This window comes from Sapajus apella, unplaced genomic scaffold, assembly GCF_009761245.1.
Source record: "Sapajus apella isolate SASKATOON/1434 unplaced genomic scaffold, GSC_monkey_1.0 scaffold2, whole genome shotgun sequence".
NCBI lineage: Eukaryota > Metazoa > Chordata > Mammalia > Primates > Cebidae > Sapajus > Sapajus apella.
In genome coordinates this window covers 27,201,672-27,215,719 of record NW_022436942.1, presented here as the reverse complement: position 1 = coordinate 27,215,719, position 14,048 = coordinate 27,201,672, and the positions used below count along the sequence as shown (strand labels likewise).

The following is a 14,048-nucleotide window of genomic DNA, read 5'->3' as shown; positions in this document are numbered from 1 at the left end:
GTAATCCCAGCACTTTGGGAGGCCGAGGCGGGTGGATCACGAGGTCAAGAGATCGAGACCATCCTGGTCAGCATGGTGAAACCCCGTCTCTACTAAAAATACAAAAAATTAGCTGGGCATGGTGGCACGTGCCTGTAATCCCAGCTACTCAGGAGGCTGAGGCAGGAGAATTGCCTGAACCCAGGAGGCGGAGGTTGCGGTGAGCCGAGATCGCGCCATTGCACTCCAGCCTGGGTAAAAACGAAACTCCGTCTCAAAAAAAAAAAAAAATACAAAAATTAGCCAGGTGTGGTAGTGGACGCCTGTAATCCTAGCTACTCAGGAGACTGAGGCAGAAGAACTGCTTGAACCTGGGAGGCAGAGGTTGCAGTGAGCCGAGATCATGGCACTGCACCACTCCAGGCTGAGCAACAGAGTGAAACTCCATCTCACCAAAAAAAAAAAAAAAAAAAAAAAGTCAGCAACAAAAGATTTCTCAGTTTATTTGCATGTATACATTGTCACCCCAGGGAGTCAGCTCTATTTCAGGAGTCCCCAGCTCCCCTTACCGAGCCAACACCCAAAACCCACCCAAGAGGATGGGTCCTGGATAAATAATGCCCAGGACTCATATTCTAACCCCATAGGTTATAACAGAATTCATCTAGCAAAAACAGAGGGCTAGACAGCCAGTGTCCATGAGATGTCCTTGCCCCTTTGTAAACATTAACATCCAGGCCACTGGAGCCTGGGGAAAGTGTGCAAATATGAGGATGCCACACTGTGTGCCCAGGGGCCAGGTACACAGCTGGCAAACATACCCATGAAGTCCTGAGGGTCTGCCCCCACTGGAACATGGCAAGTGCCAGGGGCAGAAACAAGGCAGTTACCCCACACCTGAGGGCTCACATGAGATGGCAGCGACGCTCTTGACCATAGGAATTCTCCACACGGGCAATCTCCTGGATCACTTTGGTGAAGATGCCTTGAGTCAGCTACAAGGGGAGAGGATTCAGGGCAAAAGTCAGTTCAGTGTCAATACCACCCAGCTCTGGAGTGAAAGCCCCATTCCCCGAACATTCCCACCACGAAGCAGTACAATAAGGAAAACACAGGTATCACCACCACCCTTCTAGTCTTCAGGCTCAGCACCTGATTCTCTCGAGCAGATGACTCCATAAATGTCGCTCCCCAGGACTCTGCCAGCTTCTTCCCTTCAACTGCCTGTACCTCTCTGGAAGAAAATTTGGGACATAAAGATGGAGAAATGGCAGCAAGTGCTTTGAAAAATCTTCAGAATCAAGGCTTCCTGGTCAGGCACAGTGGCTCATGCCTGTAATGCAGCACTTTGGGAGGCCTAGGCAGTGAATCACTTGAGCTCAAGAGTTCAAGACCAGCCTGGGCAACACAGTGAAACACCATCTCTACTAAAAAGAAAATGAAAAGTTTTTAAAAAAGGAGAAAAAAAAAAAAAAAAAAAAAAAGGCCAGAAGCAGTGGCTCATGCCTATAATCCCAGCACTTTAGGAGGCCAAGGCGGGCAGATCACGAGGTCAGGAGCCCCAGACCAGCCTGGCCAATATGGTGAAACCCCATCTCTACTAAAAATACAAAAATTAGCCGGGCATGGTGGCAGGTCCCTGTAATACCAGCTACTTGGGGAACTGAGGCAGGAGAATAGCTTGAACCCAGGAGGCAGAGGTTGCAGTGAGCTGAGATCGCACCATTGAACTCCAGCCTGGGCAACAAAAGTGAAAGACTCTGTCAAAAAAAAAAAAAAAAAAAGAAAGGAAAAAGAAAAAAAAGGAACAATGGAACAATGAGTGGCAATGGGTGAATCCAGGACTAAGGCTTGAAATATGAAATCATGGCTTTTAAGATAGAAGTGTTATCTTCCTTAAGTTTCAAGTTAGAGACAAAGAGAGGTGAAATGACTTGAGTCAGTGGCAAAGCCAGAATGAGAGCCTGACTGATTCCTAGTCCAGCTCACTTCCTTTTGCCCTGAGTAGCAGAGATTTACATACCTCTCTGGAGAGAGATCTGCCTTGTTCCCAACTAAAACCACTGGCACCCTGTGAGGAAACAGCAGTTACTACAGAATCCCCTCTCACTCCCCACATTCCCCAACTCCTTACATCAAGGCTGGACAACTCCTCATCAGACCAGGCCAGATCTATATCCCAGCCTCCTCTCTAACTTGGACAATTCTCCCCTCTGCTCTCTTCCACTCCTTCATGCCCATACTATGTCTCTATCCCCCAGGGCCACTTACCGGGTTTTCCCATGGCCTTCGTGTAGCTTTTGGTACAGACTCTCAATGACTTGGAAGCTTTAAACACAAGAACTGGAGCTATAACTTTTTTTTTTTTTTTGAGACGGAGTCTTGCTCTGTCACCAGGCTGGAGTGCAGTGGCAATCTCGGCTCACTGCAACCTCTGCCTCCTGGGTTCAAGCGATTCTTCCGCCTCAGCCTCCCGAGTAGCTGGGACCACAGGTACATGCCACCATGCCCGGCTATTTTTTTGTATTTTTAGTAGAGACGGGGTTTCACCATGTTGGCCAGGATGGTCTCGATCTCTTGACCTCGTGATCTGCCCGCCTCGGCCTCCCAAAGTGCTGGGATTACAGGCATGAGCCACCACGCCCGGCCTAGAGCTATAACTTTATTAGACAGTTCTCAGATCCTCCCCAGTCCTCCACTCAAACCTTGGTCACTTACCTATGCAGAGAGGTGACAGAATACACGAGCACATAACCATGGACCCCAATGATGAATGAATAGGGCAGAATGCTGTACTCATCCTGGGAAGAAATGGAAACATCACTACCTAGATTCAAACCACTCCAGTGGCAAAGGTTGGTGGGACAACATCCACATGACCCTCCCTGGGGCATTCCCTCCTATAGTCACTTCCACAAATATTTATGGAGCAGCTCCAATGAGCACTGCACACTGTTAGCAGGTAAGATGCTTTCAATACTACTATACAGATGAGCCATAAAGACTACCAGACTTCATCTGTGAGGGCTGAACTGCCACATTTGGATACCATACCCCAACTGGTACCTGCCCTGCTGTGTCCACCAGGTGTAGGTGAAACTCATCTTTGCCAAGAGTCACTATCTTGCTGTAAGCTGAAAAGAAAAGAAAACTTGACTGTGAGGTACCTTATAGGGACAGTGATGTATGTCCCCTTATTTTTTTTTTATTTTAGAGATGAGGGTGTTGCTATGTTACCCAGGCTGTATAGCACTAGCTATTCACAGGTGTACTCTTAGCACCTTATAGCCTAGAACCCCTGGGCTCAAGCAATCCTCTGACCTCAGCCTCTCAAGTAGTTGGAACTATAGGTATGTACCTCTGCACCTGCCTGTCTCCTTACCTTCTTTTTTTTTGGCAGCATTTTTTAAAGTAGAATCTTGATCAGGTGTGGGGACTCACACCTATAATCCTAGCACTTTGGGAGGCCAAAGCGGCTGAATCACTTAAGACCAGGAGTTGGCCGGGCGCGGTGGCTCAAGCCTGTAATCCCAGCACTTTGGGAGGCCGAGGCGGGTGGATCATGAGGTCAAGAGATCGAGACCATCCTGGTCAACATGGTGAAACCCCATCTCTACTAAAAATACAAAAAATTAGCTGGGCATGGTGGCGTGCCTGTAATCCCAGCTGCTCAGGAGGCTGAGGCAGGAGAATTGCCTGAACCCAGGAGGCGGAGGTTGCGGTGAGCCGAGATCGCGCCATTGCACTCCAGCCTGGGTAACAAGAGCGAAACTCCGTCTCAAAAAAAAAAAAAAAAAAAAAAGACCAGGAGTTGGAGACCAGCCTAGCCAACATGGTGAAACCCCATCTCTACTAAAAATACAAAAAATTAGTTGGGCATAGTGGTGCGTGCCTGTAGTCCCAGCTACTCAGGAGGCTGAGGCACGAGAACTATTTGAACCTGGGAGGCTGAGGTTGCAGTGAGTTGAAATTGTGGCACTGCACTCCAGCTTGGGTGACAGAGCAAGACTCCTATCTCGAAAAGAAAAGAAAAATAAAGTATATTCTTTTGCTTTATTGATAAACAATAGATGTACCAAGTTTCAGGGTACATGTGATAATTTAATACATTCCCATAATTTGTTTTCTTTTGTTATTATATTGTTTTTGAGACAGAGTCCTGTTCTGTTGCCAGGCTGGAGTGTAGTGGTGCAATCTCGGCTCACTGCAACCTCCGCCTCCCGGGTTCAAGCGATTCTTCTGCCTCAGCCTCCTAAGTATCTGGGATTACAGGTGTGTGCCACCATGCCCAGCTAATTTTTTGTATTTTTAGTAGAGAAGGTGTTTCATCATGTTGGCCAGGATGGTCTCCATCTCTTGACCTTGTGATCTGCCTGCCTCGGCCTCCCAGAGTGCTGGGATTACAGGCATGAGCCACCGCACCCAGCCTACATTCACATAATTTGTAAAGATCAAAAAAGTATATCTGGAATATTTATCACCCTAAATATGTCTTTTCTTTATGCTAGAACCACTTGAATTTTTCTCTTCTAGCTATTTCAAAATGTAAAACAGCTTATTGTAAACTATAGTCACCCTACTGATCTAATACTGTCTTATTTCTTCATCAAACCATATATTTATGCTCATTGATCAAATTATCTTTATCCTTCCCACTCCCTTCCCCCTTACATTTTCTTTCTTTTCTTTTTTTGAGACAGAGTTTCGCTCTTGTTGCCCAGGCTGGAGTGCAATGGCTTGATCTTGGCTCACTGCAACCTTGCCTCCCAGGTTCAAGCGATTCTCCTGCCTCAGCCTCCCAAGTAGATGGGATTACAGGTGTGTGCCACCATGCCCAGCTAATTTTTTGTATTTTTAGTAGAGACAGAGTTTCACCATGTTGGCCAGGCTGGTCTCAAACTCTTGACCTCTGGTGATCCACCCACCTTAGCCTCCCAAAGTGCTGGGATTACAGGTATGAGCCACCGTACCAGCCTTTTTTTTGTTTCTGACACCCAAACTAGCGTGCAGTGGCACAATCTTGGCTCACTGCAACCTTTGCCTTCTGGGTTCAAGCAATTCTTCTGCCTCAGCCTCCCAAGTAGCTGGGATTACAGGTGTGCACCCCCATGACCAGCTTATTTTGGTATTTTTAGTAGAGATGAGGTTTCACCATGTTGGCCAAGCTGGTCTCAAAATCCTGATCTCAAGTGATCCACCCCCCTCAGACTCCCAAAGTGCTAGGATACAGGCGTAAGCTACTGCACCTGGTCTCCCCTTACATCTTAACCCTGGGGGTGACATAGATCAGCTCCAAGGAGTTATCCAGGTAACTGCAAAGACAAGCTAAGGTTCTTAATGTCTACATCTAAACTATCCCAGACTCAGTATCTTGCAAAATCCATACTCTAGCCATCCATTGAACAGGATTGCTAAAGAAGAAATTAGATCTAATCTAAATAAATCAGCCCCTTGGCGCCAGAGAAATACATTATGGAGTTGGGTGGGGTACCCAAGCCCTCCAGGTCTCATCTCCAGCACACTAGTGGAGAAGTCTACTCACTATTCTCCACTGTAGGATCGTAGCCTTCCACGAACTCGCCCTCCACAAATTGATGTGCCAGAGATGTTTTCCCTGTGGGGAGCAGTGTGGCAGTTGTATCCAAATCATCCATCCACATTCACATCCTCTGTCCTTTCGGACTGTGGCCCAGGACCAAAGGGGACCCCAAATTAGCACCACAGTCTGTGAGTGCCTCAAGCAATGCTATTTCTTGGTCTACCCTCAGCCTCTTTTCGCCCGGGGTCTCCTGACTTTGGCTACCGGATGCATTCAGAAGCACTGCAGGAAGCCTTTCCCGCCGCCTTCCCCATCCCATCCCACCCGCAGGAAGATCCAAGATTCCCTAGGATCAAGTCCACCCTGCCCCAGGACATCTGCGACTATCTGTCCCCAAGGAGACCTAGTACGGGTTTTCAAATTGTGATCCCACTCCTATCCCCCAAGTAACGCTGGGACAACTGTGAGATTCCTGCAGCCGAGTCCGCATTAACCCTTAAGTGCTCCCTCTTCCTGCAGCCTCCAGACACCACTAGCCTTTATTTCTTCACTCTTCCAATCCTCGCTCTACAACTCCATCCTTACGCTGTCATCATTCCTCCCTGGGTCGCGTTCCCGCGACAGTGCGCTTCTTCTGGCTAAAAAGCTGCTGCACGTCCGAGCTTTGCAGGGCGGAGACTCACCTACAGAGCGGTATCCGAGGATGACCACCTTCCTGTAGCGGACCAGCGGCATGGCAGGAGCCCGCCCCAGGAGCTTGCGAAACTGCGGGCTGAGAGAGCCCGAAGACCGGGTCAGGGTGTGGGCAGGCGCGTCAACCAGTGCAGGAAAGTCGTTCACACCGAAGCTGCGGTGGGCAAGTTAGACGGAAACCAAAACAAGCGCCGCGCCCGGAGCTGCCCACGTGATCACAACACAGCAAGTCTAACGCGAGGGAGCCGAGCGCCAGGGGAACTACTGTGCCGCGCCGCGCCGGGCTCCGCCCCCCAGGCCGCTCGCCATTGGCCCATTAGAAAGGGTAAGGGCGGCGCCGCCAGCAGGAGGCAAGGGTGGGCCTCACGTGGAGCGGGAGAACTGGGAGCTGCGCGTGCGCAGACTGGAGCCGGTTCATTCATAAAGAAACGGAAAGGAACCCGGGGTCCTAGAGTTGTTTGCGCATTTGCAGCCTAGCTAAAGTGGCTGCGAATACTTATAGATGGAAAATACCTGTTGTGGTTTCTGGTCAAAAGATTCCAGCCTTCCCCTTTGCATGATCTCTGGGGTCCTTAGATAGGGAGAAAAAGGCCCGAGTTCCAATATATTCCCTCTGCTTCCGCCAGCCTTGGCCCCAAACCTATCAAGTTTCCAGTCTTGCAGCATCTAATTTCAAACTGCAATTCTTGTTCTTGCGGAAATTGCTAGAATTTATGATCAAGTAGTCTGAGGTTTCTTCTTCATCATCATGATCCTCAAACATTCATTTTTCAACAAATATTGAGCATATATCACAAGTTACAGGCATTGCTTCAGCTTTGGGGACAGAACATGGACATGACAGACAATGTGTCTGCTCTTATGAAGGGAGAAACAAACATATAACAAGGAAATACGCCGGGCGCGGTGGCTAACGCCTGCAATCCCAGCACTTTGGAAGGCTGAGGCGGGAGTATCACTAAATCAAGAGTTCAAGACTAGCCTGGCCAAGAAACCAGCCTGGCCAACATGGTGAAACTCCGTCTCTACTAAAAATACAAAAATTAGCCAGGGGTGGTGGTGGGCCCCTGTAATCCCAGCTACTCGGGAGACTGAGGCAGGGGAATTGCTTGAACCTGGGAGGCGGAGGTTGCAGTGAGCTGAGATGGCGCCATTGCACTCTAGCCTGGGTGACAAAGTGAGACTCCGATTCACCAAAAAAAAAAAAGAAAAAAAAAAAAAAAAAAAAACAGGAAATATCAGATAGTGTTAAGTGCTATAAAAGATGGTGTGTTTTATATAGCCATCTGTAGTTGTAAGGGAATTGGAAATTTTAGCATTTTCTTTTCCAATGTCTATAGTAAAGAAAGGCAAAAGACAAAGTGATTAGAAATTAATGTTTTGGCCTGATGTGGTGGCTCAGGCCTGTAATCCCAGGACTTTGGGAGGCCAGGTGAGTGAATCGCTTCAGCTCAGAAATTCGAGACCACCCTAGGTAGGCAACATGGCAAAACCCTATCTCTATAAAAAAAATACAGAAAAAAAAAGAAAAAGAAAAAAAAAATTAGGCAGGCATGGTAGCATGTGCCTGTAGTCCCAGCTGCTTGGAAGGCTGAAGTGAAAGGATCACCTGAGCCCAAGAAGGACAAGGTTGCAATGAGCCATGTTTATGCCACTGTCCTCCAGCCCAGGGAACAGAGACCCTGTATATAAAATAAAATATATATATAAAAAAAAAAAAAAAAAAAAAAAAAGAGGCTGGGCATGGTGGCTTACACCTGTAATCCTAGCACTTTGGGAGACTGAGGCAGGCGGGACACCTGAAGTCAGGAATTAGAGACCAGTCTGGCCAACATGGTAAAACCCCGTCTCTACTAAAAATACAAAAATTAGCCAGGCATGGTGGCGAATGCCTGCAGTCTCAGCTATTCAGGAGGCTGAGGCAGGAAAATCACCTGAACCTGGGAGACAGAGGCTGCAGTGGGCCAAGATCATGCCACTGCACTCCAGCCTGGGCAACAGAGCGAGACTCTGTCTCCAAAAAAACAAAAAATGAGATGTTTCTTTTTTTTTTTGAGACAGAGTCTCACTCCGTCACCAGGCACCAGGCTGGAGTGCAGTGGCACGACCACGGCTCACTGCAACCTCTGCCTCCCGGGTTCAAGCAATTCTCCTGCCTCAGCCTCCCAAGTAGCTGGGACTACAGGGGCGCACCGCCACGCCCAGCTAATTTTTTTGTATTTTTAGTAGAGACGGGGTTTTAACATGTTGGCCAGGATAATCTCGATCTCTTAACCTCGTGATCCGCCCACCTCAGCCTCCCAAAGTGCTGGGATTATAGGCGTGAGCCACCGTGCCCAGCCAAAAAATGAGGTGTTTCATAAGCCAATCTATAAAACCTGCACATTTTAGGAGATATTGGTTGATTAATTATTTGTTTATTGCCGGGCGCGGTGGCTCAAGCCTGTAATCCCAGCACTTTGGGAGGCCGAGACGGGTGGATCACGAGGTCAAGAGATCGAGACCATCCTGGTCAACATGGTGAAACCCCGTCTCTACTAAAAATACAAAAAATTAGCTGGGCATGGTGGCGCATGCCTGTAATCCCAGCTACTCAGGGGGCTGAGGCAGGAGAATTGCCTGAACCCAGGAGATGGAGGTTGCGGTGAGCCGAGATCGCGCCATTGCACTCCAGCCTGGGTAACAAGAGCGAAACTCCGTCTCAAAAAAAAAAAAAAATATTTTTTTTATTAAATATCAATTACTTTGAAAGATAATGCATAAATTGTTTATTTAGTAAAGATCGCAAAAATAGGATCAAATAAAACAAGAATAGAGCTTGGGGATAAGTGGCCAAAAAATATATATATTAAAATATGTAGTATATAAAATAAATATTTAATATATAATCAATATAAAAATAGAAATAAAGCAATTCATCCTAAAGTTGGTTAAATGGACTTGGAATAACATTTCTTTTGTTTTTTATTATTTTTATCTTATTTTATTTTATTTTATTATTTATTTTTGAGACAGGCTCTCCCTCCGATTGCCCAGGCTGGAGTGCAATGGCATGATTTTGGTGCACTGCAGCCTCAACCTCCTGGGCTCAGGTGATTCTCCTACCTTAGCTTCCTGAGTAGCTGAGACTACAGGCATGCACTACCATATGCCCGGCTAATTTTTTTTTTTTCTTGAGAGAGGGGGTCGCTACCAGGCTAGTCTTGAACTCCTGGCCTCAAGCAACTTTTCCTCCTCAGCCCCCTAAAACACTGAGATTACAGACGTGAGCCACTGAACCCAGCCTAAAAAAAAACATTTCTGGTGACAGCATCATACATTGCTATGTCTCAAACAACTGAGACAAAATAAAGATAAGATGTTCCCAGAAAACTGTTTTAAGTATATCTGGGAAAAGTGAAAAATGTCTCTACTCTGTTTGCATCCAAATTATATGGCATGTCTTTTCTTTTCTTTTCTTTTTTGAGAAGGAGTTTCACTCATGTTACCCAGGCTGGAGTGCAATGGCACCATCCCAGCTCACTGCAACCTCCACCTCCTGAATTCAAGCAATTCTCCTGCCTCAACCTCCTGAGTAGCTGGGACTACAGGCGTGCGCCACCATGCCCAGCTAATTTTTGTATTTTTAGTAGAGACAGGGTTTCACCATGTTGACCAGGATGGTCTCGATCTCTTGACCTCGTGATCCACCCGCCTCGGCCTCCCACAATGCTGGGATTATAGGCGTGAGCCACCGCGCCCTGCCGGCATGTCTTTTCTAATGGACTCCATTGCCCAGGTATTCAGGGGTTCTTTGTTTTCCACAGTTAGGGTTCACCTTCCTGCCCGCTAATATATCAATTACCTATTGTTGTATAACAAACTACATCAAAATTTGGTGGCTTAAAACAATCTCTATTTCTCAGGATTCTGTGGGTTGAACTGATGGTTCTTCTGTTGCCCCACTTAGTGGTACAGCCTAAGCTTCTTGGGTGGCAGAAGCATCCCAGAGGGCAAAGATAGGACACTGCATGGCATCTTGAGGCCTTAGGCTTTGAAACTCATCCAACACAAGTTCTGCTCCATGTTAGTAGCCTAAGCAAGTCACAAAGCCATCCCAGATTCAAGGCATCGGGAAATAGACTCCATTTCTCCATAAGAGAAATGGCAAAATATTGTAGCTATATTTTTCAATCTGCTACAGACCAGATTAATTATGGCAAGAAGTGCAAGCTGGAGTTCTCCATTTACCTGGCACCCCCAGGTTTCCACAGCTGTAGTTGAGCCCTACGACTCCATCCTCACCATAAACACTACCCTGGAACACTCTGATTGCACCTTCATGGTAGACAATGAAGTCAGTCATCTATGACATCTCTCATAGAAACCTCGATATTGGGTGCCTGACCTACAGTAACCTGAACTATCTGATATTGAATCTGTTGTAGCCACTTGAATATTAAGAATGCACTTGGCTTCAGTAACAGAAAAACCTAGTTGCAATAGCTTAAACAAATAAAGATTTATTTTTCTTAAGTAACAACGCTGGAGGTAAGCAGCATCAGTCCAGTTGCTCCGTAATGCCAGGTCTGGTACCTGCAGTTCTCTTAACTCTTCCCTATGCTTGTCACCTCATGGCCACAAGGTGAGTTCACCTTCAGACATCATATATAAGTTGCAAAAGAGGATTTAGTGATCATAAATGCACTTATATTGAAAACGAATATTTTAGTCAGGTGCAGTAGCTCACGCCTGTAATTCCAGCATTTTGGGAGGCTGAAGCGGGCAGATCATCTGAGGTCAGGGGTGGAAGATGAGTCTGACCAACATGGTGAAACCCTGTCTACTAAAAATACAAAATTAGCCCGACATGGTGGCATATGCCTGTAATCCCAGCTACTCAGGAGATTGAAGCAGGAGAATCGCTTGAACCCAGGAGGCGAAGGTTGCAGTGAGTCGAGATTGCGCCATTGCACTCCAGCCCAGGCAAGAAGAGCAAAACTCCATCTCAAAAGAAAAAAAATGAATATTTTCTTTTTTTTTTTTTTTTAATAGAGACGGGTTTCATCATGTTGGTCAGGCTGGACTCAAACTCCTGACCTCATGATCCTCCTGCCTCGGCCTCCCAAAGTGCTGGAATTATAGGCGTGAGCCACTGCGCCTGACCTAAAAATGAATATTTTCATATCAATGTACAATTTACAAGTTTGGGGCGGGGAGCAGTGGCTCAGACCTGTAATCCCAGCACTTTGAAAGGCTAAAGTGAGCAGATCACTAGAGTTCAGGAGTTTGAGGCCAGCCTGGGCAAAACCCCATTGCTATAGAAAATACAAAAATTAGCCAGGCATAGTGGTGCATGCCGATAGTCCCAGCTACTTGTGGGGGCTGAGGTGAGAGGATCGCATGAGCACAGGAGGTTGAGGCTACAGTGAGCCATGTTTGTGCCACTGCACTCCAGCCTAGGCAACAAAGTGAGACCATCTCTCAAAACCAAAAATAAGGCCGGCATGGTGGCTCATACCTGTAATCCTACACTTCGGGAGGCCAAGGCAGGCAGATCATTTGAGGTCAGGAGTTCCAGACCAGCCTGACCAATATGGTGAAATCCCGTCTCTACTATTAAGTACAGAAATTAGCCAGGCACGTTGGCACACACCTGTAATCCAAGCTACTCAGGAGGTTGAGGCAGGAGAATTGCTCAAACCCAGGAGACAGAGGTTGCAGTGAGCCAGGATTGCACCACTGCACTCCAACCTGGGCAGCAGAGTGAGACTCCATCTCAATAAATAATAATAAGAGTTTGAATAAAACTATTCTTGAAATTTAAGAGCCGGGCGCAGTGGCTCACACCTGTCATCGCAGCACTTTGGGAGGTCAAGGTGGGAGGATCACAAGGTCAGGAGTTCGAGACCAACCTGGCCAACATGGTGAGTTCTCCATTTACCTACTCATTTCACATGGTGAAACTCCTTCCCTACTAAAAATACAAAAACTTAACCGGGCATGGTGGCGAGCACCTGTAATCCCAGCTATTCAGGAAGCTGAGGCAGGAGAATCACTTGAACTCAGGAGGCAGAGGTTGCAGTGAGCCAAGATCATGCCATTGCACTCCAACCTGGGCAACAGAGCAAGACTTCATCTCAAAAAAAAAAAAAAAAAGTAAGAATGGAAAATCAGCAAAATAATATCAGTTTATTATTTTATAGGCTATGTACTTTTAAATATATACAGTATATATGTTAATAAATTAAATATTATAAATTATACATTTGATTATATAATTCCTAAAAGTTTGCTCAAGTTGGCCAAACAATACTTTTTGTTCTAGGGTCTTCTAATCAGGAAAAATGGATTATTATCTAATTTTGGCATCAACTGTTGAAAATCATATGTCAATACAGATTTAAGATAAAATGCAAACTTGGTTTCCAGTCATAGCAATAATTTTTTTTTTTTTTTTAATTTTGAAGTGCAAACCTGCCATGCTTCTTCGAGTTACATTAACTAAGAAGTTACTTTCAGGTGCTTCCTGCCATGGTCATGTTCTTTCTAATCTGAAGACCCAGACTATAGAGTTCTGGTTCTTATTAACTCACATTTTCCATTTACCCCTCCAGATTCTCCTTTACCCTTCTCCCTTCTGCGCTTTGCTCCTGGAAGGCTGACCTTTATAGACAGCAGTAATGCCCTCTGGCTTCCAGCTAGCTTTAGCTAATAGGAAGCATTGGACACAGACTGGAAGACAGAGAAGGTTGGAATGTGTTTGTTCCCCTCTTCCCTGTCTGCTGGACTACATTTTTTTTTTTTTTTTTAGATGAATCTCACTGTCACCCAGGTTGGAGTACAAGGGCATGATCTCAGCTCACTCTCTGCAACCTCTGCCTCCTGGGTTCAAGGAGTTCTCCTGCTTCAGTCTCCCGAGTAGCTGGGACTACAGGCACCTGCCACCACACCCAGCTAATTTTTGTATTTTTTGTAGAGAAGGAGTTTCATCATGTTGACCAGGCTGGTCTCGAACTCCTGACTTCAGGTGATCCACCCACCTCGGCTTCCCAAACTGCTGGGATTATAGGTGTGAGCCACCATACCCGGCCAAGAATTTAAACTTTATGACCTTACCATTTTCAAAATATACCACTAGTGGTATACAAAATAACTTATGTAACACACAAACTTTTTAAAATTTTTGTTATGTACTTGGGGAGCAGGTTGGTTGGTTGGTTTTCTTTTTCTTTTCTTTTTTTTTAGACAGGGTCTTACTCTGTCACCCAGGCTGGAGTGCAGTGGGGTGATCTCAGCTCACTGCAACCTCTGTGTCCTGGGCTCAAGTGATTCTCCTGCCTCAGCCTCCTGAATAGCTGGGACTACAGGTATGAGCTATCACACCTGGCTAATTTTGGTATTTTTTGGTAGAGACAGGGTTTCACATGTTGGCTGGTCTTAAACTCCTGGCCTCAAGTAACCCACCCACCTCGGCCTCCCAAAGTGCTGTGATTACAAACGTGAGCCACTGCACCCAGCCTTGTTACGTAATTTTAATATGTGGTAGAAAAAACAATAACTATCATGCCAAAACCACGAATTCACAAATATTCCTACTTTGAAGAGGCTAAAGTTGCTTATAAGAAAATCCAATAGAATTTGAGGATAAGATTAAATAATCATATGGTTCCTGGGACCTATGACATGGAAAAAAGAAAGAAAGGAAAAAGAAGAGAAGAGAGGGGGAGGGGAGGGGAGGGGAGAAGAGGAGTGGTGCAATCTTGGCTCACTGCAACCTCCACCTCCCAGGTTCAAGCGATTCTTATGTGTCAGCCTCCCCAGATCTCAGCTGGGATTACAGGCGCCTGCCACCATG

At 46.3% G+C, this 14,048-nt stretch overlaps 1 protein-coding gene across 3 annotated transcripts; it reads right to left on the bottom strand.

Moving 5' to 3' along the window:
* Positions 1–465: 465 nt before the first annotated feature.
* Positions 466–6,524, bottom strand: RHEBL1 (RHEB like 1). Of its 3 annotated transcripts, none has more exons than XM_032294594.1 (8): positions 6,202–6,524; positions 5,522–5,661; positions 3,046–3,113; positions 2,698–2,780; positions 2,251–2,307; positions 2,003–2,050; positions 1,132–1,213; positions 466–974 (listed from the first exon to the last, which is right to left on the bottom strand). In XM_032294594.1, the coding sequence occupies exons 2-8, from the start codon at positions 5,637–5,639 to the stop codon at positions 885–887; spliced, it is 546 nt and encodes a 181-aa protein (XP_032150485.1). In that variant the 5' UTR covers positions 5,640–5,661; positions 6,202–6,524; the 3' UTR covers positions 466–884. The 3 variants fall into 3 exon arrangements, with proteins under 3 accessions (XP_032150485.1, XP_032150504.1, XP_032150494.1); XM_032294613.1 differs by having other exon boundaries at positions 5,522–5,593; positions 6,202–6,376; XM_032294603.1 differs by lacking the exons at positions 2,003–2,050; positions 2,251–2,307 and having other exon boundaries at positions 467–974; positions 5,522–5,593; positions 6,202–6,518.
* Positions 6,525–14,048: the final 7,524 nt, after the last annotated feature.

What these genes read in the sequence shown, in the direction of transcription:
- RHEBL1 (XM_032294613.1), bottom strand. Translation starts at nt 6,253, where the DNA reads ATGCCGCTGGTCCGCTACAGGAAGGTGGTCATCCTCGGATACCGCTCT. An exon ending in GCAGATCTCTCTCCAGAGAG is followed by an intron (nt 1,214 to 2,002) that starts GTATGTAAATCT and finishes ATTTTCTTCCAG; the next exon opens with AGAGGTACAGGCAGTTGAAG. An exon ending in CATCTGCTCGAGAGAATCAG is followed by an intron (nt 975 to 1,131) that starts GTGCTGAGCCTG and finishes CTCCCCTTGTAG; the next exon opens with CTGACTCAAGGCATCTTCAC.